Consider the following 25,269-nt stretch of genomic DNA (forward strand, 5'->3'; position numbering starts at 1 on the left):
GCAACTCAGAAAACTATAAAATGGGTCATTATTTTTGTCATGAGACTGAGGCCAAAAATAACAGATTGACAGATCTCTATAGCAGTCCAAGTGCTATACAGAAAGCAGCAATAGGGTGGTAATTCAATTAGGCATACAAGAAAGGTAACTGAAGTTAAGGATAACTGAATTTTAGGAAAACGGAATTTTCTCTTAGCTTTCCAATTGACTATTGGGGGACATAGCAACACATATCTCATTGCAACTCTATCAGTAAACTGTTAATAACAATCTACACTTCCTTTTCAAGCACTTTAAGAACCTGTTGATACGAGCACTGGATGTAGTGAGCTTCATTCATCACTGGATGAACTGACCATTATTATTATTATTAATATGGATTAAACTTGGATTGGATGTACATTTCTCAGAATCACATCAAGCTAAGTACAGGCTCAGAAAGGACTACACGTTAACCATTCCCTTTGAGGGAACAATTTTTCCTGTTCCTTTGGCAGTTCTAGTCCCAAATTATCACTCTCCTAAGAAACACTACAATCACTCCCACCAGCATTCATTATTCTTTGTGAGAGCATTATTCAAGTGCTAACTTTGAGGTCCTGGCCTTTTACCTGTCTGTGAGAGAGCTGTTCTTTTAAGCTCAGATGTCCAAGTTCTGGAGAGGTCAGTGTGGCCTGGGCTTGCTCCAGAGCCACCTGCAGGGCTCTCAGCTCAACTTCAAATTTCTTCATGTCCTGTAAAAGAACACATTTGATTCAGGTATAAATAAATAGAAGAAAAAAAAAAAACACAACAAAACCAACCAAACAAAAAACAAAAAACAAACACCACAAAATCAAACAATCAAACAAAAAAAAAAAAAAAAAAAAAACACAACAAAACCAAACCAAAACCAACCAAAAATCCCCGACCCCTCCCCACCCCCCCCCCCAAAGAAAAAGCAACAAACTAGCCCAACAACAGGAAAAAAGCCCCCAACACTATAAACGTTTCTGTCTGGATTTTGTAGCTATGTCCCTTACATACAAACCAAAATTAATTCATATTTTTAAAAATTCATTTTAAAATGTTGTACAAAATACCAGTCATATGACAGTCTAGAAAAAGAGTTCTCAAAGCCAGAGTTATTATTTTAAGTTACTTCCTCAATCTCAAATACAGCATGTACTTTACAAAGCTAATTTCATGCAGTTCAAGACCTACAAAGGAACTCAAGATGTCCTCTAGTCATCTTCCTGTAATAAGACAGGACATAACTGTCTTATCTTTACAGACTGTTCTTAAAGACCTCTAGCAGTGGAGTCCCACTTATCTCTATAGACAACATACTCAACTATTTCAGTACTCTCCTTTTGCATATATATTTTTCTGATGGTGTGAAATTAAGTTACCTTTTGTTGTAATTTCAATCTTCTGCTTATAACCCCATTAACAACATGAAGAACAAATTATTTTTACTCTCTATGAATGTATCATATGTTAGGATAATTTTTTATGCATCTTTTCTATAAATTTATACACATATCACAATCATCACTATCCCCTGTTCTTTCTCCAGTTAGTCCATGTCTGTCTTCAAGTGCAAAACTGGATACAGCTGAAACCTCATTAGTGACCAACAGGTAGAACAAAAGGACTAATTCACAAACCTTACAATTCTATATTTTCTGCATGGTGTTTGGATTTTTTACAGTTTTGTGACATTGTTCACTCATTTTTCATGATCTGCTTTATTAAACTTAAGACCTTTTAACGGGGTGCATCAAGCCAGTTAGTTCCTCTTTCACTAGAACACATGCCTGGTCCTTCCTATCAAGCATTATTAAAGTCAAGATATATGACATACTGTACATTTATATACAAATCTATTACTTTCATATTAAATTAGAAATTTTTATATGGTTTTATTTCTTCATAAATCTATGTTGGCTTCTATTCATGTCCTTGTTTTCTTATGAGAATTTACAAATAGTTTATTCAATTGCTCCAATATTTCTTCTAGAAATGAAGCTAGTACATTTCACTTCTACTACGTTTTCCTGTGTGCACATCGTTGGTTTGTTCTATAAAAATAATAGTAATAAAAATAATAAAAGCCTTCTGCTCATATATTGTGGTTTACTGTAAGAGCAAGCAAAGCACAAAAGACTTCTGTGCTTTTCCCTGTGCCTTGCACCAGTTTACCACACCCTAGGCACTTCAGAGACATAATTCACATTTACATTAATCCATATGGAAATGATGAGCAAAAATGGCAGTGACATGAAAAAGCACGTTTATTCTTTTTATTGCACTCCCCTGTAGAGGCAAGTCATACATTATGAAGCCCAGGTCTAGTCCAGTACTGATCTGAATTAATATAATCAGGCTTTAGATATCTTTAAACATGAGAAGGAAGGAAATTGCACAGTGTTTAAAGTACCAACACGGACACTTTTCAAGTATCTAAACATAGGTGCTCAGTGCCATTTCGGAGACACTATGATCCCCATCCATCCCAAACAGGCAGATAAGACAGGATCTGCAGAAATCTTGCCCCACCTGGAACAGCACCTGAAGGCATTATCTCAAATGACACAAGGCAGCTAATTTTAGACAACACAATCACGCCCTTTATAGACCACAGATAATCTGCACCGCTATTAGTCTCAGAAACATGATGCACACACAGCACCCCAGCTGTCAGCTAGCATTAGAAAAACTGCTTTCATATACCTTGGCAGCATCTTGAAGATTTGGTAGTTGCACTTTGATAACCTGCTGCAATTCCTCTGTCCGCCGTCCCAGTTCCAGCACTTGCTGTGACATGCCTTCAGTAAAGTATACACTTGCCAGATACTCAATCCTCTCACTCATGGCCTCAAGGTCACCCTGAATCTCTCCAGACTCATCAAGCATTGTCTAGATGGAAATATGAATAAACTGAATGCCAAAGTTGATCTTAAATGCATCTTTAAGCGTATTCCCATTCTACAAACTCCTCAATTTGTACACACCAGTAAGCACATGATTAAGTTCTACTGACTTCCTGCAAGGCTTGGGCAAGATGCTTAATTCTGAGTGTATGCTGAACTGCTTCAGTTTATGGAGACTAGGAAACAAAAGAGTAAGTCATAAAGCTTCAGCAGCTGTACTTACCAACCCCTTCATTTTAGTGTTTTGCATTCACTTTGGTATATACACTAGCCTGTGAAAACATGACATACACAATCTGTGGACAGAATTTGGTCTGGAAGACTGATATACCTAACAGGAAGCAGCAGAATGCACTTGGGTGCAATTTTATAGCAGGGCAGTAGTCATTAACACTGCCTGAAACACAGCTACTGAAGCGTTCTGTAGCATGACATCATTTAAGCCTGTATCTCCATCAATTCTGAAGTAGGGAAAAAGCCATAGAAAAACAAGTCAGCTCCCAGCTACCCTCAGGATAAATTGCATAGAGGTTCCTATTCAGAATAAGAAAATGTGACATTCTACTTTGCCCCAGTGTAAGTGAAGACAGTTTACAATTAACTAATGTACATATGAACCCTATAATTAATGCAGTCTTATTTCGTCATTAATGAGACATGATAATCTTACAGTGCTTTGATTTGTTCCATGTGGTCATGTGACAGTGGGCAAGCTTCAACCTTAAAACTGCTTCACTGATCCCACACTTGCACATTCCACACACTGTCACAGGGACAGTAAATGACTCTGGTATGGGATGTCCAGGAAGCAACTGGAAGAAACCCACTGGGTATCAGTTTAAGAACATTTGGTGTGAAACTCATCAGGTGAGAACAAAGGGTATCCTGATTCAGTGCAAAGAAGAAAAAAAGAAAAAAAAAAGCCAAACCTAAACTGGAAATTTTGTTTGGATAAATAAAGTTTTAGAGGAATATCAACTGCAATGAAGTACTCAATGTGACAGAATCATGACATATAGGCACGTTACCCAATCAAAAGCTACTATGAAGCCAATGTACTTGAGCAAATATGGAAATTAATTTTGAATTGCGTAGTTTTACTCAACAATATAGCTTAATTTCAGTAATCAAAGCAATTGTCCAAAAAATTAACCATCTTTGAGATGTGGGGGAACAGTCAAAGAAAGCATTTAAAGACTTCTTTTTTGCTCAAGAAGGCAAAAAAGGTCTAAAACCCCCAAAATGCTTAGAAATTAACTTCTTCTACTGCTCTTTAGACTTCATAGCTCATATAATCACCTGGTAAGCTTTGAACTGATCACGAAGCTGAGAGGAAGAATTCCATGTTATACTACCATGCACTAGAATATTTGCTTTCTCAATCCATTTCAATATGAACTCCAGCATCTCATTGTATTCCTCCAAGTGTGAAGCAGCCTGGATATAAAAGAAAAAAAACACATAAGGCTAAAATGTAATTCTGTACATTTACCAGAGAATGACAAAATTAATTTTTTGGTTTTAACTTGAGGATTGTTTTAACAACTTTTCCTTACTGCTGAATATAATTTAATCACTTCTGTATTTATGGAATTAGAATAGGTCTGCTTCCAGTAACACGTGCATCTATTTCAGGGAAAAAAAGGCACTATAAGAATGTAGATCCCATTCAGAGAGTGTGCTGATGCTCAAATATATCCCTAGGGGGTACACTTCTCGCACGTATTTCAGCCTCGCTTATAAGTTTCAAAATACTTTCTTGCCCTGAAGTTTGTGGCTTATTCCAAGCCTTCTTTATGTCATTCTTTATTTTCCTTTGTCTCCATGTCATTTCCCAAATCACCTTTTCTTTAAAAAAGAAAAACAAAAAAAACCCCACCAAACAACAACAAATAAAAAACAAAGCAAACAACCAAATCTGCTTTGTCCAGTTAGCCTGTAGTATTTCTAAAGGGAGAAATGCTGCAATTTCTCCTGTGTTTTGCACTTTCAAAATACAGAAAAAAAGCTCTACTTTCCAATTATCAAGCTTCTGTTTCACAAAGTATTTTCAGCTCCAATTCTCACTTAAAAAAGAGTAATGTCACTCCTCTTCATGCATTTTTCCTACATGAAGCATGGATTAAATCCTAGATGACTGCCTTATCATTTTGTATGACAAGAAGTGGATTTCTTCCTGCTGAACAAAAATATCCTTAAATCCATTCATCAGGTACCTTTGACTGAACTCTTACTTTGATAATAATTTTCTATCTCTTTTTAGAAACAACTTTTCAGAAGAAATTGAAAAAAAAATATTTTTTTTTTGGTTTCAAGCCTTACAGAAGCTTCTTTATGCATGCAGAAAAGAGAATTCATTTATCAGGGTACTGATAGCAGAACCATAAATAATGCATTTCTTAGGTTTTAGCTGGATTCTTTGGGGATAACAACGACTAGCAAAAAAATCACAGAATGGTTTGGGTTGGAAAGAACTTTAAGATCATCTAGTTCCAACATCCTTCTTATGTTGAGGACACCAGAACTGCTCACAATACTTCAAGTGGGGTCTCACGAGAACAAAGTAGAGGGGCATGATCACCTCCTTCGACCTGCTGGTCACTCTCCTTTTGATGCAGCCCAGGATACGGTTGGCTTTCTGCACTGCAAGCACACACTGCTGGCTCATGTTAAGTTTCTCATCAACCAGCACCCCCAAGTCCTTCTCTGCAGGGCTGCTCTGAATCTCCTCTCTTCCCAACTTGTAGCTGTGCCTGGGATTGCCCTGATGCAGGTGTAGGATCTTGCACTTAGCTTGGTTGAACTTCATGAGATTGACATCAGCCCAGTTCACAAGTGTGTCTTCCCTCCAGCATATCAACCGAACCACACAGCTTGGTGTCATGGGCAAACTTGCTGAGGGTGCACGCAACCCCACTGTCCATGTCACTGAAAAAGATGCTGAACAGGACTGGTCCCAACACTGACCCCTGAGGGACACCATTTGTTACCCATCTCCAGCTGGACATTGAGCCATTGACCACAACTCTTTATGTGCAGCCATCCAGCCAGTTCTTATTGACAGAGTGGTCCATCTATCAAATTGATGTCTCAGCAATTTAGAGACAAGGATGCTGTCCTGGACAATGTCAAATGCTTTGCACAAGTCCAGGCAGATGATGTCAGCTGTTCTGCCCCATCCACCAGTTCTGTAGCCTCACCATAGAAGGCCACCAAGTTGGTCATGCAGGATTTCCCCTTAGTGAAGCCATGCTGGCTGTCACCAACCACCTCATTGCTTTTCATGTGCCTTAGCATGCCTTCCAGGAGAATCTGCTCCAAGACCCTGCCAAGCACAGGGGAGAGACTGACTGTTCTATAGTTTTTCCAGGTCTCCCATTTTCCCCTTCTTGAAAATAGGGGTTATGTTTCCCTTTTTCCAGCCATCAGGGACTTTGAACTGCAGGGGAAGCATCTTTATGAATGCATTATCAGGGCCATTGTATCTAGTCTTTTCTATTGAATCTGTTAAATCTACAGATTATATCCACCCTCTACAGAATGTGGCTAAGTCAACAGAAGTTCTTAGTTTTGGTTTTGATTTGGCTTGTTTGTTGTTTGGGTTTTGGTTGGGTTTTGTTTGTTGTTTTTTTTGTTTGGTTTTTGTTTTTTGTAATGCTGCAAATATAGGTAACAGTGATAAGACAGAGGCCCTGAAAAGTACAATGAGATTTTATTTCCTGGCATACCAATCTATGTCAGAAGGCCTATAAACTCTTCAGGGCACCAGAGGAACCAGCCAGCAGATGATTCATCAGCAGAAGATGTTAAAACATCACAACAAAATTATTCCACCCTCCTGATCTGACCCATCTGTACCTCTCTTTGAGGAGTGATGCAAGCTCTGACTAATAATAGTCAGATGTACCAAGGAATGTCCCTTTTGGTTCTGAAAGGAAACAGCAGAAAGAATCTGAGACCATACCTGACTGAGCTTGGTTGCTCTGTATTCAGCCTGCCGTATAGTCTGTTGGTGCAATGTAGTGAGTTTTGCTATCCTGTTTGCCAGCTGCTTAGCCAGCAGTGTGTTCCGTTCTGCAAAGTCCTGGACTGATGCATCTAATTCCAACAGCTTTATATTGCAGCTGTCCAACTCTTCACCGAGGATCTAGACAGGAAAACAAGAAAATAACTGATCCAGGAAGTGTTAGCTTGATTATTTCTAAGTCAAACTCGCAACTTTCAGACCCTGTAAAAGGTTTCACAGTTCCATTTTTATTCTGGCTGGAAACCAACAATCCTTGTCTAAGCAGGACAGCAGAACAGCAGGATGTTTGGTCATCTCCTCAACGTGTGCCATTACTCTTAATTCTTTGACTTCCTGGCTGAAATGGATAATAATTTTCCCTACCATAGCAAAAGGTTGAGTCACTTCACAATGGCATTAACCCTTTTTAGCCATCTTTTTGTGTTTGTTTTTTAAAACGAGTGGTAAGCACACATTGCCATGACAAGGATTTTTTCTATTGGAAAGGGGTTTAATTTAGTTGTGTTGCTGGCTTAAAATAAACCCTTACAAACTCAGAAATATGTATTTATTCATTAATGCATGATAAAAAACCCTGCATTTTCATTTGAAACCCACAAAAAGAACCAAGAGTACTTTCATTACACTTAACTGTGCTGCTAATACTTTACCTCATTGTGTCAACTGATATGAGAAAGACTATGACCTTTCCAGTAGGGACTGAAATAAGGAGCAGCCTGGGAGCCTCGCAGACTTTCCCAGATTTCAGTAATACTCATTATTCAGAGGGAACAGCATAAATTTGTCCATCTGACTCGTGTGTACTCTCAGCTACTTCCTCCAAGTTCTCTTACTCACTTAAGTCCCTGTAAGGGCTAATTTGCAAAGAATATTAAAAAAAAAAAAAATCTCATCAGTCAACCTTTATTTCTATCTACTGTTCTGTTGAACTACTTTTCAAAAATGTGTCATGCAATTCTGCACATACACAACTGTGCTGTGAAGTAAGTGTCCCAGTTCAGAAGAATTCACGGTACAACCAAATAAGGGAAGTGTTCTTACCTTTTGCTCAATTTTAGCTTGTGCTATATCATTTGTTTTCTTTTTCAGTTTGGAAAGAATGGCATTTAGTTCATTTGCTATCTCCTGAATTGTCTGACCAAACTCTTGATTCAATGTTTTGATCTGCTGAGTTTCTCTTTCTTTGGCTTCAATCTGTCAACAAGAAGACTTAAATTTAGTAACCAGAAATCTCTCCTCCTGAAAGGAAATTAACTGGCATTTAACTTACTTTAATTTAAAGGAAGAAGGTAACAAAACTATTCTATGTTGTTGCAGTTTGACCATACTTGGATCCTGTATTTCACTAAGTTATAAAGTCTGAAGAAGGGCTACAGATCTGCAACGTATTTATCTACTAAGTTTTACCTGATCCTGTACATTTACAAGGGCCAGCCCAACTTCTGATAAATGAAGAGAGAGTTCAGAAGGCAAAATGGTATAAAGTCCCAAATACTTATTCTGTTGCTGTTCAGCCATTTTTTCAACAGCCTGACGATGAGTAGTTACTTCAGCAAGGAGAGACTAATAACAGAAAAAACAATACCATTAAGAACAATGGGAAGAACATCTCTACGTAAACTTAGCAAAGTCAGACATTATATGCTGCTTGCAACAAGGCCGATTGCTTTTGATTTTTTAATTAGATCATTAGTAAGAATTTTATCCTGGATTCTCAATTATGACTGACTGTCCAGTTCTCTGCTCCTGTGTGACCACAGGTATACTGAAAATGTCAAGTTTTCAGCACCTCGACTTAAATCAGTTTATTTTTGTTCAACATCTTTGTCAGTGACATGGAGAGTGGGATTGAGTGTGCCCTCAGCAAGTTTGCCAGTGACTCCAGGCTGTGTGGTTCAGTTGATAGGCTGGAGGGAAGGAATGCCATCCACAGGGACCTTGACACACTTGTGAACTGGGCTGATGTCAACCTCATGAAGTTTAATCACGACAAGAGGGAGGTCCTACACTTGGGTTGGAGCAATCCCAGGCACAGCTACAGGTTGGGCAAAGAATTCAGCGCAGCCCTGCAGAGAAGGACTTGGGGGTGCTGGTTGACGAGAAACTTAACATGAGCCAGCAGTGTGAGCTCACATCCCAGAAAGCCAACCATATCCTGGGCTGCATCAAAAGGAGCGTGACCAGCAGGTCGAAGGAGGTGATCCTGCCCCTCTACTCTGCTCTTGTGAGACCTCACTTGGAGTATTGTGTGCAGTCCTGGTGTCCTCAACATAAAAAGGACATGGAACTGTTGGAACAAGTCCAGAGGAGGGCCACGAGGATGATCAGGGGACTGGAGCACCTCCCGTATGAAGACAGACTGAGAAAGTTGGGACTGTTCAGCCGGGAGAAGAGAAGGCTGCATGGAGACCTCATAGCAGCCTTCCAGTATCTGAAGGGGGCCTATAGGGATGCTGGGGAGGGACTATTCATGAGGGACTGTAGTGATAGGACAAGGGGTAACGGGTTAAAACTTAAATAGGGGAAGTTTAGATTGGATATAAGAAAGACGTTCTTTACTGTAAGGGTGCTGAGGCACTGGAATGGGCTGCCCAAGGAAGCTGTGAACACTATCCCTGGTGGTGCTCAAGGCGAGGCTGGACAAAGCCTTGGGTGACATGGTTTAGTGTCAGGTGTCCCCCCCATCGCAGGGGAGTTGGAACTGGATGATCTTAAGGTCCTTTCCAACCCTAACTATTCTATGATTCTACAATTTTGCTGCTTCCTTCCCTGTCCCAAACTGTTGAGATAGAGTGTGAATAGGCAGAATGTGATATTTCTATAGCTCCCCCCTATTTTAAGGGAGGAGGAAAATTACTAAAAAACATGCTAGTATGTGAAACTGCACAAATGCAAATACTTAAATATATCTTAAGTATCTTTAAAATAAAATATTACAGCCCATCAGCTACTTCACATTTCAAGGAGTTGTCTAGTAGCTTACTCAAAAAACAGTGAATATTGTCTAATTTGAATTTGTGATGGTTCTGATCTGATTAACATTCACAAGCAGATTACAAGATGAATATTGTAATTTAAAAATTGATAAACTTGAAATACCTGCAACTCCTGAAGTTGAGTGTCCACTTCTACATCAGGGCTTAATAAATATTCTTTTGTTTCCTGGATCCAAGACTTCACAATATTAATCTCTGCTTCAACCTCCTCACGCTCCTTCAGCTCCTGTTTCACCATCTTCACACCTTTTTTCACTTTCTGTTGCATACTTCAGAAACAAAGAAAAACTATTTGTGAAGAATTAAGCAATGTTGAAAAACACTGCTTTGTCAAAACATACTGAATAATAGAGATAATAATTATTATCAAAAGTAATAAGAAGTGTTGCAACAGACTACTAAAGCAGCACACTTATTTCTCATGCTCATTCTTCAATTCATGCCTTTTAATTACAGTTCCGTGTAGTTTGACATCAAGCGCACAATTCTTTTGAAGAAATCCAAATTTTTACAACCTACATCTAAGCTCACCACTACAGACCGCCCTTATTGTCAGTGGAGGAAGCAGGCAATTCTAGGCCATGATTTAGGATGATTCATCATCATTCTAAAAGAAACTTTTAAAATAGGTCAGGAGTGAGAATTAATCCATTCAGATTTGGATATCTACAATATAAAACAGCACGAGATAAATTCCACTCCTATTGATGGCATTTGCATTGGCAAAATACCTGGGATAAGGCATGGATCAAACACCTGAACAGCATTTTAGATCCAGGGACCTATCTCCATGCTCCCACTAAAGCAGAATTTCCATACTTTCGTCAAGAACTTGGATCTCCAGTAAAAAACAGAATCTTTTTTCATGACAGCTCTGTGGAAGATCTACAGGACTACTTGTAACTTTTAAGTACATGACATGGATCTTACTATAATGTTCCCATATTTGATTTGTGTTTGTATAAGCTTCCATAGACAAATCATGGCTTATGTACATGACCATGAGATCATCACAGACCTTATTTCTTAGAATCCAACTCTAAGGGAAGTCCAGAATTACAGAAGTGCTAGTATCTACATGTTTTCTACAGAGCAATTGGTTATGCATGCACAATGAACTTTGTACAGGCTAGGTGCAGGCTTTACACTTTTTTCATTCCCTATCTCTTTTCCTCTTCCCACCAAGGAGACGCAGTTAACGGCATCTTAGTGCACTTACGCGGTAGATATGAGTCCTGAAAGTTTGCCATAAAATTTCCTCATTTTACATGGTAGAGTAAAATTTTAGATTTAGATAAACACATATAACCACAAAGCGAAATGCTAAGATATGTTTCATTTGCGTATGCACCAAATTCCATTGTAAATTTCACAGGGTACCTACTTTTGGTACCTAAGTGCTTCCAACAGGGGAAACAAAATGGTAAACTAATCTAAACTTAGGATACAAAAACATAACAGGTTACTGCAATGGAAGTGTTTAAAATCAGTTATAACTGCAATGTAGTTTATACAACTTTTACATAAGTTACTATTATTATGCAAGGGAAGAAGTATGTGTTCTAAAATGCATACTCCTCCTAACTGAAATAAAGACTAATGGTAAAAACGTATTTCAAAATTAACAATAATTTCAAGTTAAATTGGTACTTAATTATAATAACAAATATTCCTTTAAGCATGGGCATTGTTGATGATAACAAAAATGATAGCTGAACTCTTATTAACGAATTGTAAGGTACCATTTTTCTAGTGAATCTTTTAAAATATTGCCTTACTTGTGACATCGATCTTGCATTGCTTTGATTTCTTGCATGACTGGTAGTTCCTCTTGAGATGGAGGCTTTATTTCCACATCCTGAAGCATGCTGACAGCATGCTGTTTGAGCAGACCCGAAGATGACAGCTGGCGCTCCACCTCCAGAAGGAAACTGCTGTGGTAATCCAAGAGTTCCAGGAGTTCTGTCTTGGATGCTTTTTCTACTGAGCTTTCTGGTAAGCGACCTTGTAGCTCATCTATTGCTATGGTGGCTTTCTGAATCTATGGAAAGGAAAGTAGTCGTGGCAATAATGAAAATAAAAAGAAGCTAGTACAACTGATACCAAGAGGTGCTAAATCCAGTGCAGTACATTCAGATACTGTAAAACAGTTGTGGTACAGGGCTTGTGCAACAGCCTCTATTGCAGATATAAATCTATACTCTAATGGGCTAGACCTAGCTAACTAGCCCTAGGTCTTCACAGTGGAACTAGGACTTCGTAAGGGACTTTTTTGCCAAGTGATGAATGGTTGCTTGTATTCTTTAGCATTTAGTAACTTTATTGCCATAGGACCTAGAGCTCTACCCCAAGGTACACCCATATTTGGCATACGTGATTAACAAAACTATTATCCTCATTCCCGGAGAACCTGAAGTCTGAGCATAAGATAATGGACAACAGCACATAAAAAGAGACAGGATATAAAGAAAAGAGACACATGATCAGTGAGCAGTGACATGCAATGATAACACTGCATAAATTTAGAAATAGCAACTTTATACTCTTCAGGAAAAAAAAGTTGAAGAGGTTGAATTAAACTAGAATAGATCATCTGTGGAAGGGAAACAGAGGATAAGATTCTGAAGAACCGCCAGAAACCAAAATAACTGTATTTACTATATATGTATGCATATAGAAGAAAAGTGCAAACCTTGGAGGCAGTGATTCTAAACCTAGGTCTTCCATATAGGTCTTTTTAGTATGACTTGAGAAAAATTACTGCTATTCCTGCTATCAGCTTTTGTTACCAGAGGATGATTAATAAGGCAAAAAGCCTTAGTACAGTTAACAAATAAGGATTTACCAAGACCAGAAGTTACCTTATCATTAAAGCCCTTCCATTCCTGCACTGCATCTTCCAGAATTTTCTCTTGCTCTTGGGCTACATTCCGGAGACGTGTCCAGCGCTGCCAAACTGTTGTCATGGATCTACTTATAGTTGCTTTACTGGCATCATTGCTAACTTTTTCCAGCTGTGAAGTCTTTTCTTCTAGGGCTGTGATCTTCTCATGGAAAGAATTCACTACAGACACAAGAGTCTGAAAAAGCAAAAATAAACAGTTTTCCACTTTTACTCTATTCAACACACTTGCAGGCAGATGAGCTACTTCGATTCACTGAAGACAAAGAAGATGGACCCTATGCTGAGTGAAATACAGTTAGGTCTCACTTCATTTTTCATATAATACCTCATTTTATTTTTCAGGTGTCTCACTTTATTTTTCATGTACGATGTATTATTTACAATTACTTAAGGGACTTGGTCCAAAATGTAAGTCTCTGGAAGCAGCAGAAATCTGGTGTAATCAGAATTTTTCTTTCTTCCTTTGCTAGCCTCTCAAAAGGGACTGATAGTATTCAGGACCCTTCTCATCGCAAAGAAAGACTTTACTATAAGAGTTTAAAAAACGAAAGAAGCAATTCAGGGGTTTAAGCAGACATTTATGTCATATTTATATCTAATGACATTTTAGATGTCCAAGAGTATCCAGATATTCTTATGAACCTGGCAAACAGGACTTTACTGTTGGGGAAGATTCCAGCCTTCAGAGACAGAGCTGGAGATCAGCAGCACATCTACAATATCACTAACTCTCTATATTAAGGCAACTCATTAACACTCTAAATACTAGAGGAGAAAGTAATTCCTTTAAGTTACATTTTTAATTTTAGACTAAACAAGAGTTAATATTAAACCTGAACCCTTCCTGTCCTAGCAAAACTACTACATGTTACCCAAAGTAGGTAGACATTTCTACTGAACTGAATTTCTCTAGGGTACCTGATTTTGGGGCTTACGTACCCAAGGCTTTCAGGAACCTTTTGGATCCTTTCAGTTCTCTACAGTCATAGGCACATAGACAGATATTAAGCTGAAAAGTGATTAAAAATATCCGTCTTGGTCACTCCAGAAATAAAATGCGTGTCCCACATAACACAAACCACCCGTTGGTGTGTTCTGACAGTAATGTGCTGACGTTCCCTATTAGTGGGTGAGCAATTCGACACTTGGTGAATTCTGCTTCACAATGATAGGAAGAGCTGACATCAAAGGATCAAAAAGAAACGTCGCCGTGAGACAGGCTAGTTTTACCCTACTGATGATGTGTTGTTACAATAGTAATCCTGCTCAGTACGAGAAGAACCACAGGTTCAGACCCCTGGTGCGTGTGCGGCTTATGACTGAACGCCTCTAAGTCAGAATCCCGCCCAGACGCTTGATACTGTGCTGTTGCGTCATCGGTCGCTCGAGATTGTCCCAGGAGATGACAGTCTTGTTCAGAATGTATGGGATAAAGCCCTTCCTGAATCTTTGTTAGTGAAGACAGGCCTTCCTCATAAGAGAAGGAAAACTCCTATCTTCAAACCCAGGCAGATGGAGCTCATCTAGCCTTGTAAAGTCTTCCATCTAAGAGAAGGACACTCTTACAAAACCTATGACTTGTGGACTTTGCTGTCACCGTCCTAGCTAGCTAGGCTGTGGCAGTTAAACCTCAGGTGTAAAGGGTGGGGCCAGCTCTGTGCAAGCTGCGCCTCACCTAAAAAATCCACTGTGTGGGCTGAAAGGGCTTACTCTCACTCGTCTGTAGGGACAGGAGAGGGTCGAAACAGTAGGTGACAAGGTGCATGGGAAGCTGTAGATCCAACCTTGCATGCAGGCAGAACAGTGCATGGGTAGCTGGAGACTGCACAGGAGCTGACAGTCCTGGTCAGACACTTCCTGATTGCCTAAGCACCCCTTTTTCCAACCAGATTTGCATATCCCACATGCCCTTGGTCATTGCGCTGGTAGTAAGCATGGTTAAAGCCCTTCCCAAATCTTCGCTCTTGAAGCCAAGCCATCAATCAATGTGCTATGAGGAAAGATCTAAAAACTCAAATTAAGGCTGCCACAGGTAGGGTCCCACATAACATAAATGTATTTTCATGGAAGGAAAAGGATTTCATATACTTTTCAGTACCTTACCTTATGTGTTAGCAATTTCTCTTCTGCTTCATAAGACGAAGCAGCTTTAGCTACTGAGAATTCAGATAATTTTTTCTCAGCCTCATTCATCACTTCAATAACCTTCTGTCTTGCTGTCTGGTACTCCTGCCACTCAGAAGTACACCTTAAACAAATATAGTTCCAGAGAGAACAATTTAATGCAATATAAAACTATCTGAAAAAAATCAGCAATATTATTGCACCTAGTTTTCAATGTAACTGCTTAATTTTGCTGTTACACAGTACTTTTCAAGAGAAGAGAAAAATTGTTGAGAAAGAGCATACATAGAAGCATATGCTCCTGATTTTCAGCTGTGCCTTACAGACACAGCTGTGCATTTAAGAGTCCTTGTTTAAACCTTCCTCAGTGACTTTGCCCAGGTTGCATTTTAAACCCACCCAAATTTTTGGAATCCAGAACATTTAGGACTAATAAATAACAGTTATGCTCGTTAAAAAGCTATTTCCATTTACTTCAAAATGTCTACTTCAATTTTATTTTTTATTGTGTAGTTCTTGTGCCTGGTGGAATAAGGGACAATTATGCCCCACTATTTTTCAGTACTGTTCCAAACTTTACATAATTTTATCATAGCTTCCTCAGGATTACACATCTAATCAGTCAGTGGCAGAGGAGAAAACAGAATCCAAGAGCTCTGAATCCCAATATCCACTTCTCTCAACAGTAACACAAACATTTTACATATATTAAATGTTGTGATTTTTTTTTTTTTAATATCACTAACAAGGTGATAAAATGAAAGGAAAATTTAAAAGATTAATATACCTTTGCAACTGCTCTTGCTGGGTTTTGGCTTCTTGTTTTGTCCCTCTGGCCTTTTCTTCCAATGCAGCCACATTCTGCATTAGCTGCTCTCTTACTGTGGCTTGGATAAAGGGCTTTATCTCAGACAAAAGGTTCTGTAACTCCTTCAAATGATTACTGAACTGACTTTCTGTGCTGAAAAATTCAATGTGGCTCTTTAGGTTCTCCTCAGAGTTCTCAACATCAAGACCATTTCTTGCTAAATGTAGAAATTCCTGAGCATCTTCAAGCCAGTCATTTGCTATCTGCATCACTCGGTAGTATTTTTCGCAGAGGCTATGTAATTTACTCAAGGTAGCCTGAAATAAAAGCGAAAATTATACAGAGGGTTACAGACATCAAACAGCAGCAACAAAAATATCCTCTGCTGTGAGTCTGTATTTTTACCATGCTTGCTTTCTTTTCCCTTCAGTACATGTAACATACAGGTCCAGAGAGACTACATAGAAGTAGGTTTTGTGTGAGTTTGCACTTCTACGTGCAGATATAAATGCATATTAAGGAAGCCTTCCCCAACGGACACCTCCACCCCCACCCCAAGCCATCCATGTCAATAGGCCACAACCTAAGTCACTAAAAAAACTCAAACAATGGGATTATTAAAATAAATCTTTTCATTATGATTACAAACATCAAGCCACAGAGCCATCTTTTTCAGTTTCATGAGCAAGAAACTAATGACAAGAAGGGTACAATAACCTGTCTTGTGTGTATAGCTTCTTGAACTTCACTGTCTAGCTCCGTCAACTCGGCAAGAGTGTCTTCTAGGTCAGCAGGTATCAGCTCCTTTGCTATTGTATATTTCTCCTTCTCTTTATTGCTTAGTGCATTCATTATTCTCAAGCTTGACTGCACTTCTTCCTGATGTATCTGAACCTTTCTGATTTCTTCTTGAATGCTTTGCAGTTTGAGGTCCAAACTTAATGTTCCGTTAAGTTCTGTTTTCACCCATCTCAACCAGTCAAGTGAACGACAGATTTCTGTCTGGAAGTCTATGCTTTGCACAAGTCTGTTCTCACACTCCATCACAGTATCACCAATGGCAGCATGCAAAGACTTCAGTTTCTCTTGCCAAGACTGCACTTGTTGATTTGTTGTCTGACATGCAGATGAGTCAAACTGAGGAGAAATTGCTTCTAGATGTTCAGTTATTCGTTTCAGAAGACTCCCTGAGTCTTGCAAGCTGCCCACCAAAGAATGGTATATTTTCAGCTTTTCTTCTATTGGGAGCGTTTCTTCATTTACTTTAATCTGTTCTTTCTTCACTGCCTCTAGTTGTGCCTCAAATTGCATACACATTTTCTCATGTTCCTGGCATGCTTCAATTGTGTCTTCCAACATACTGATTTTCTGTTCTATTTGCCTCTTCAACTTGTGATACAGTGTGACAAGTTTTAACATTTCATCTGGTTGCCATGGCTGGCCAGTGCTTCTAAAGGCTTCCTTCTTCTGGTTTAGTTCATCCACTGCTGCACCAAGGCTCACCACTTCACCTAAGAGACCTCTGTAGGCCTGCTGTAATGACACAGCTTCTTTGACTAAAACAGCAGCTGGAGCTTTGTCCGTGTTAATAAACTGATCTTCTAGTTCAGCCAGAGCTTTGCTTGTCAACTCAACCAAAGAAGCATACTCTTTTCTAGCATTAATTGCTTCCTGAACCTTACATAATTTTTCTTTTGCCAGAGCAGTGACAGTATTGAACTGCTGAGGGAGAATGTTAAGTTTCTCATTTAGATAAGAACGATCTACTTCATTAAGTGACAGTAGGACTTCTTGGCCATCTCTTTGTAGTGCAAGTAACAGATTTTCATATTCTGGAGATTGCTCAAGAATCTGTTGATATTTTGCCAACTGGCTACATAGTTCAGAGTTAGAATTCATTACATTGACTTCTGGGAATGTGACAATATCGGCTTGCTTTAGCCAGTGGCAAGCTTTATCCAAGTCTTCTTTGAAATATTTCCTTGAAACCATATTTTTCTCCAATTCTAATAATTTCTGGTTACACTTCTGTAAAACAGCATCATACACATTCTGTAGTTCTTGCAGTTTACCTAACACTTCACTCTTCTCTTGTTTTGTTGCTTGTTTCATTAAATCCCTTCCTTGAGCCCACAACACTGTGACTTCATTTTGATAGGCCTTTAGGTTAGCCTGGATATTCTTACAAGTCCTGATCTGCTTGTTCACATCTTCTGGCAACAGACAAATGCGTTCCAGAAACGTTACCTTCTTCTCATGCTGGTGAATTTGGTTTGTAGCCTGAAAGACTGCCATGAGAAACTGGGTCTTTTCAGACAGTGCTTTATTCAGGTGCTTTCTTCTCTGCCCAACCAGATTGCCGAGACAAGCTACATGGTGCTGTGCATCGGAAAGTGCTTTCTGCAGCTCCTGCCTTTCATTGAGCCCTAGGTTGGTCATCACCCTGTCAGCATCCTTCACAAGTGTCTTCAGAACAAGTTGCTTGGCTTCAAGTTCACTGCAAATTGTAAGATGATCCATAAGAAGACTCTGAGCCAAATCTGGGGGTGGACTCTGTTTAAGAGCCTCTGAGATACTAGGCTGTTGCTCCTCTGCCCATTCCATTAGTTCCTGAAATTTGGAATGCACCAGACTGAGCTCTTCTAAGGTTGAAACAGAAACTTGAATTTTCCTTTTGACAAGGTCCTCTAGCTGAGTCCAGCGTTGTTCAAAATGACCAAACTGCTCCTTTACTAGTTCTTTGTCATCAAGATTCAGATGTTCTATCATCTTCTGTTTCTGATCTTTCAACTCTTCCAAAGCAAATCTTCTTTCCTGTAGTGCCAGTGCCAGTTTTTGCAAAGCTTCAAGGTGCACGTTTGTACTTTCAGCATCAGATCTATTATCAAAATGGACAGGACAGAAATGAATTAGATCCTATCTCAGGATAGACTTTTTAAAAGCAGTCAGGATGAATTATAAGCCCACTATAAACTGAAATCAATATGATTTAAATACCTACAGTTTTCAGATTCCTTTGAAGGTAAAAGTCCTGAATATTCATTAAATAGTTTAACATTTTTATTCCTCTCTCTTTCATCTGAAATATGGTCATCAGGCTGACCATACAAATTAACATGAATACTACAGAGCATTCTGGTTATATTGCACATATGTAACAACAGCAAGTAGTGAGATTGTTCCACAACAATGACAGCACCAGTAATACACTCACACTTTTAGACACAGCTGGTGTGTTTATGCTACACAAAGCAGCTGCAGCCATTTAGCAGCAGCAGCAACTAAGCTTTAATATTACAGCCTAATAGATAAAACACAGTATCACATTGAAAAACACATACAAAACGCAGTAAACAAATTAAGAGTTCAAACAAAATAGTCAAAATTCTTGAAATATCAGAAAATGCTATACTCTGAGACAGGATCAGTCAGTACTTGCCCTGAAGACAAACACTGAAGATACGGCTTCTCAAACTCTCTTTATTTCAATACAAGTAACTGTCCTATCATTAATATGTGAGGCTTGCTTTTAATTAAGCATGGAAAAAGGGATTTCAGCATCTATGCACTAAGTCAGCTTTGTGAGTGCTACTCCTTTTTTACCTAGCCAGGTTGTCCCACTCTTTTGTAAGCTTTTCCAAGAAAACTTCAACGACGTTCATGCGATCATGGTAATCCCCTGTCCTCTGCAGATCCTCCTCCCTCTGTACGAGCAAACTATGTGCCTGAAGGCAGAGGTCCAGCCACTGATTGCTCAGTTCTCCTATTTCCTTGTGTTCAGGAGATTCTTGTCCTTGTGTTAGTTTGTTCATCTTCTCAGTCACAGAGCTAAGCGCTGACTGCTTTGACTGCAACTTCTGTCTGAATTCCTGAGAAAGATACAAATCAAAAACAATATGGTGACAGATATTCAAAGCTATAAGATGGAATTTAAATAAAAAGTCTGAAACAAATTGTGCAAGGACTAATTAAGGCAACTGCTGCGCAGATATAACTGGAAGATGTGACTTTTCCCCATCTTCTCAGGTGATGACAGGTTGGTTACAGACAAGAAAGCAAACCAGAGCAGTTTTCAAGTGTCAGTGATAAGCAGAAATCATGATCAAGTCCCACCTTGCTGTCCAGGTTTCCAGACTAGCACAGCACCCACCTTAGACTAAAACATGCAAGATAGTCTGGATCTCCTGAGAATTCGTTTTATCACTAGTATTTCTAGTTCATCTTCTTCCTTTTCCATTTGAGTCCATTAGGAAGCAGAGTCCTTGAGTCAGTGAGCCCCCACACATCCATACTTTGTATTGTTCCTACTTCTATAATAGCAACCACTATCGCTGTTATTAATGAAACAAAGCCAGTGATGATCTAGGTATGATTGCTGCTTGAGTTAATAAATTCCAGTACAAGTCTATCTGCATACACATTTTTTACTGAATAAGAAGTCACAGAGAATCCTAGAAAAAGAAAATACAATATACTGACAACTGAAGCTAATGAAATATTTTTCAGCCCTATCTAGGATAAATACAATTTTTTTTCCCAAATTCTAGTTCCAATAACTAACTAAACAACCATGCCCAGCTCCAGAACTTTGCTGGGATGATGCAATTTACACTGAGGGCTTGCAGGGGTTCTGAAGGAGAGATGCTACCACCCAGATCTGCCTCATTCCTCTTTGTGACTGCTTCAAATGGAGTGAGGCATCTTCCTTTCCCAGGACAAATTCAAGCAAAAAATACACTCTGTGCCATATCTGACAGTACAGCAGGTGCCTGCCTTTCATAATAATCCACAGCTCCCGACTGAAATAGCAAAGAAATAGGGACTTCTGCTTCTTCCTGGACTCTAATGATTGCTAGCGTAACAGCTTTCAGTCCACATTGCGCTGAGGTATCTGCAAGAGCTATGATTTCGTTTGTTCATACACTTGCACAGAATGGACATGAAACGAAGTGCTGTTTACTCTTCACCTAACTCCCTGCATGTCAGAAAAAGAATGCAACCAAACTGTAGATCAAAAATGCAAAACCTAAGCGTTTCATCATTTCATAAAAAAAAAAAAAAAATCTATTTTCCTGTTTCTTCTTGTTACTTTACTGATGTTTGTGATACATGCAGAATGGCCATAAAAATTCTCTCCTCTGTAATTAATGAGTGAAGATCTGAAGGCAACTGTCACATTATTTAGGGTAAATTAAATTGGGTTTCTGTCATACCTATTCTCCAGTAGTTTTCGGAGTCCAGAAACACTGAATAGCTTCCTCAACTAATTTTGAAATAAATCTAAATAATTTAGAAGTATTGAAAACAAAGAATTAAGCAAACATGAGCTGCAGAACTTACCTTCAGGTCCACTGTGATCAGCAATTAGCTTATTAAAAGTGAAGACAAATCAGACCAGTACACAGAAAATTGTATACTGTTAAAAAAGAGACAAAGCCAGAAAAATACTAGTGTTTTGCTTTCTGTGTCACCCTGTAATATGAATAAGGAAACAATCTTTTCTCTGACTTTCTGCTCTTGCTTAGAACATATAAGCTATTGTATGCAGTATATGCATTTTTGATGATTTTTATTAGCTGCAGGATGAACTTATGTTCCTTATGTTCTGTTCTTAACCCAAAGCATCCTTACCTTAACCTGGAGTACCATATTATGGGCAATGTTTAGCTCCAACTCTGCCCGTCTCCTTTTCAAATTCTGTAGTTGCTGATCTGCATCCTGGAAATATATCCAGAGCTCAGCCTTCATTTGTTTGATCTCCTCCCAGCCTTGAGCCAAATACTGTGAGTGCATTATTTGTTGCTCAATCTGGAAGAATAGAAATGGAGTAGGAATGTTTTAAGGCATCTATTTTCGGAGAATGAGTGATGAATATCATTCCTCCTCCAAGCACAATGCTGTACTAAATCAAATTTCTGCTGTAGATTCTGAAAGGGCTAATATTACCCACAAAGAGAGTCTTAAAATTCAAAGTCATAAAAATCAGACCTATCAAAAGGAAAGTTTTTGGGAAAAAGAAACGTCATTTACCAGAGAGATCAGCCAGTATATTTCGAAGTGTCCTCAGCCTTCTGTTAAAGCTTAAATTAGTTGTACAATTTAGTCTATTGCATGCCAATAATATTGCTGGACTGTAAACACATGCCTTTACAATGACCAAATAAAAGCTTAAACTAAACACTTTCATGTAACCTGCTCAGCCCAGTTATTTTTCCTATATGCATTTCGTAAAATGCCAATACAAAGAACGCTTACCAGATCTGAGCCCATCAATCACCTTAAACCAATAGTCATACAGCTTCTTTTGCTCCAAATACAGCAGTAGGGTACCTTTAAGGTTTAGACACTGAACCAGCTTAATATATCTCAGCAATGTACTGTCTGTGATTTCGTAAAAATGTTTCACTCCTTCATATATAAAAGGAGAATCTTACTCTGATGTTTTGGATGATTTTTCACTGTTCAGTATTTGGACAGCCACTGTTTTATGGATTACCTGAATTCGTAAAATTTGGTTCTCTGGTATGGAATACTATCATATATATTAGATTTTTACTCTTGGTAGAAGTAGTTTCAAAAGGTTGGTTTTGTGTGTATACGTAACTAACATTTTCATGTTTACAACAACAGGAATGTTCATAATGTTTCTTTTCTAATAATATGTTTATGATTTTATTGTAACATGAAGTACTAAGCTACTTGAAAACTTAACATTTAGGTATGCTTCATAGATTCATATGCTGAAATAGATGCACTCCAATTTATGAACTGAACCATCAGATTTTATTATGGTTACAATTAATATACTCGTATGTCCTAATAAGACCATCAGTCTAGTACTGAATAAATAATAATAGTAAAATATGTCTAAGCTTTAATAAAATACAGAGGAGAATAGACTGAACTGTGTTTCATGAAAACAAATAATTCAGATAAGGTTTTCTTCCACAGAAAGTAATTTGTATGGCTTCAGACAAACATGTTGTAACATTGCCTAAGTACCTTTAGCAACTTTTGTTGTGTGTCTTTGTATTACTACCTGGATGGCAACGTTTGGATTCAATTAAAAAAAAAAAAATAAATTAAAAAATATTAAAATTATAAAAGCAGAAAGAAAATAATTTTGAAAAGAAGTACTTAAGATGATACTAAGATGACATTTCTTCAAATCATTACCCAACATGACCTTTTTAAAAGAGGATAGATCAAGGCAGTTAAAGCTCTAAACAGGATTAAAAGCAGGTTGTTGTGGTTATCTTGTACCATTTGTTTTGTTTGTTGAATATCTGTTGCTGTACTCTTCACTGCAGCATCTGACAGATCACACATGGAACACAGAAGATCCAAGTATGTATTGGCTTGCTCCTGCAGAGCCCGGAAATGTTTTACCTGAGGGAAGACAATCCTCAAATAAACTCTGAGACTGTGGAAATACTACTTTATTAAAATTACACATTTTTACTTTAGCTTGTTATTTCCAAAAGATGAAATGCAGACATACATTATTTTATCAGGTATGACTGCTCTGTCAGAATTATGGACAAGAGCAACTCCTAAAAACTTGATTATCATCCTATACTGCCTGTAGGAGCTCACCTCTTTATGAAGTTTCCTCATCACAAAAGAAAATTATTACGTTGGTGTTGACAAGCAGGGCAATGACATACCTCCTAGAGTCCCAGGAAGGAGGGGTGAGTGGCCACCTAACGCCAGTGGTGGTTCCTTGTGGGCTACACAGCCCTCTGAAAAGGTCAGAGGGTATCTAATTTCTATTAATATAAAAACTTTACCTGAAGTTACCTTATTAAGGAGAACTGAGCACTTTCAAGTGCTGAACTTTTACCTGTTTAACTGCATCTGCCAAGCTGAAGGGTGGCCAGGTCGTTGGCTTTAGCTCTGATTTCACTGTAGACAGCCAAGTCTGGCACTGCTGTAGGGTGTCCTGATGATTAACATGTTTTTGGAGTTCATTTTCCAAACTCTGGTACACCTAAAATAAACATTTTGTAACATCACTGCATTTTCACACACCATTACTGGCTCTCTTCTCCAACCTTGAAAATTACAGCTAGAACAGAATTATTAAGACTGTTGTTATTTTAGGCGTTATACATAAAAACTATCAAGGGCTGAAAGCTCCTTAAGCTCTCACTGCATCTTGCTAATTTGTGGAGAAAATGGACTATAAGGCATGGCTTCTGGAAAGTAAAAGTAAATTTCAAAACACAGAGCATCGTCTCTTATTTCTGTATTCTTGTCCATCATTTTGCCATTATGTAGTATCAGGTTGTACCTACCTCTATGCTTTTTGGAGTTTTGTATTTTGCTCTGGTTTGGGTTTTTGTCAGGTTTTGGTCTGGCTTGGTGGGGTTTATTTTTGGTTTTAAGTTGGGGTTTTTTTTGGGTTGGTTTTGACTATGCTGGATTGATGATCTAACTGGAGTAATAGAAGGACCCAGCTAGCCCTTCTTAACTGTATAGTCTGTTTTTACTAAGAGAGGATTTCCTAGCACATACTTAAGACCCATTATTGTACCTATGCAAACTACTGACATCAAGAATGCGATTTGCTTCCTAGTTCTTGGAGCAGGAATAGTTCTAATGTCTTTGTTGCAGCTTCTCAGAAGCTAGTGTAACTTGAATGGAATGAGGGTGTGGAGAGATTGAGGTAAGAAATGTTAGGGAGTTAGTTTTGCTGGCTGCAAGGCAACATTCACTTCACAAGAAATTTAGCTGTAGCACAGTAATGATGAAGTGCTACATTAGGAACCTGTAGGCTTAATTTAAATGAAAACAGTAGCAAGTTTTCCACTATTTAAAGAAGCAGACACAGAAATAATAGTGTGTATTATTCTTAAATAACATAAAAACATGTTTGAAACAAGACTTACTCTTTGGGCTGTACTACATATCGCAGAATAGCTGTCTTTTGCCCCCTGAAGATGGCTTTGTATGTTTTGCTTAAATTTTGCTTGAAGATGTTCTGTGCATTGACTGATCAAGTAGTCACCTTTACTCTTAAGGTTGTTCAAACGATCTTCAAATCCTGCAATTTCTTCCATGATAGCCTAAGAAATAGATAAAATACTTCTGAAGAAATATTTCAAATGTAAAACGTTCTGCATCACAGCCTTTTAAATAAGCTTTTTTGGTTGTTTTTTTCCTTCCTTAAACATGACTTGCCTTCAGATTTGGAAAAAGGTTTTCAGACAAACTGCGTTGTTATGCTCAAACTATTAGCGTACATACTCTGCAAAATTGCTGTCAAAAGTCTGTATATAAATAGAATGTACAGACAGAAACATCAGTATCACTTCATAATGTGTAAATATTATATGCTCATTCCCTGAGACTACCCTTAATCTTCCTTTGCTGCATGCTCTCCAGGGCTCCACCAACTTCTTTTGTGCCTAGTAACGAGGACTAAACCTGATGCTGGATCATGTCTTATTCCATAAGCTCCTACACTGTAAACAGTTTTTTCCATTGACTTT

The 25,269-nt window shown here is 38.4% G+C and overlaps 1 protein-coding gene across 16 annotated transcripts in view; it reads right to left on the minus strand.

Annotated features, from left to right (window-relative positions):
• Window positions 1-25,269, minus strand: part of SYNE1 (spectrin repeat containing nuclear envelope protein 1) — a 291,558-nt gene that overhangs the window by 104,784 nt on the left and 161,505 nt on the right. For all 16 annotated transcript variants that reach the window (XM_062640759.1, XM_062640758.1, XM_062640756.1 and 13 more), the window contains 17 exons: window positions 24,667-24,843; window positions 23,619-23,765; window positions 23,039-23,164; window positions 21,407-21,583; window positions 19,379-19,644; window positions 16,493-18,653; window positions 15,755-16,092; window positions 14,947-15,091; window positions 12,800-13,018; window positions 11,717-11,979; window positions 10,042-10,207; window positions 8,350-8,505; window positions 7,984-8,136; window positions 6,880-7,062; window positions 4,215-4,352; window positions 2,716-2,901; window positions 612-734 (listed from right to left, as the gene is read on the minus strand). In XM_062640759.1, the coding sequence (XP_062496743.1) occupies window positions 612-734; window positions 2,716-2,901; window positions 4,215-4,352; window positions 6,880-7,062; window positions 7,984-8,136; window positions 8,350-8,505; window positions 10,042-10,207; window positions 11,717-11,979; window positions 12,800-13,018; window positions 14,947-15,091; window positions 15,755-16,092; window positions 16,493-18,653; window positions 19,379-19,644; window positions 21,407-21,583; window positions 23,039-23,164; window positions 23,619-23,765; window positions 24,667-24,843 (5,124 nt within the window). The remainder of the gene's footprint in view (window positions 1-611; window positions 735-2,715; window positions 2,902-4,214; window positions 4,353-6,879; window positions 7,063-7,983; window positions 8,137-8,349; window positions 8,506-10,041; window positions 10,208-11,716; window positions 11,980-12,799; window positions 13,019-14,946; window positions 15,092-15,754; window positions 16,093-16,492; window positions 18,654-19,378; window positions 19,645-21,406; window positions 21,584-23,038; window positions 23,165-23,618; window positions 23,766-24,666; window positions 24,844-25,269) is intronic.

This window comes from Pezoporus occidentalis, unplaced genomic scaffold, assembly GCF_034315485.1.
Source record: "Pezoporus occidentalis ecotype Australia unplaced genomic scaffold, CSIRO_AGI_Poc_V1 ctg67, whole genome shotgun sequence".
Classification (NCBI taxonomy): domain Eukaryota; kingdom Metazoa; phylum Chordata; class Aves; order Psittaciformes; family Psittacidae; genus Pezoporus; species Pezoporus occidentalis.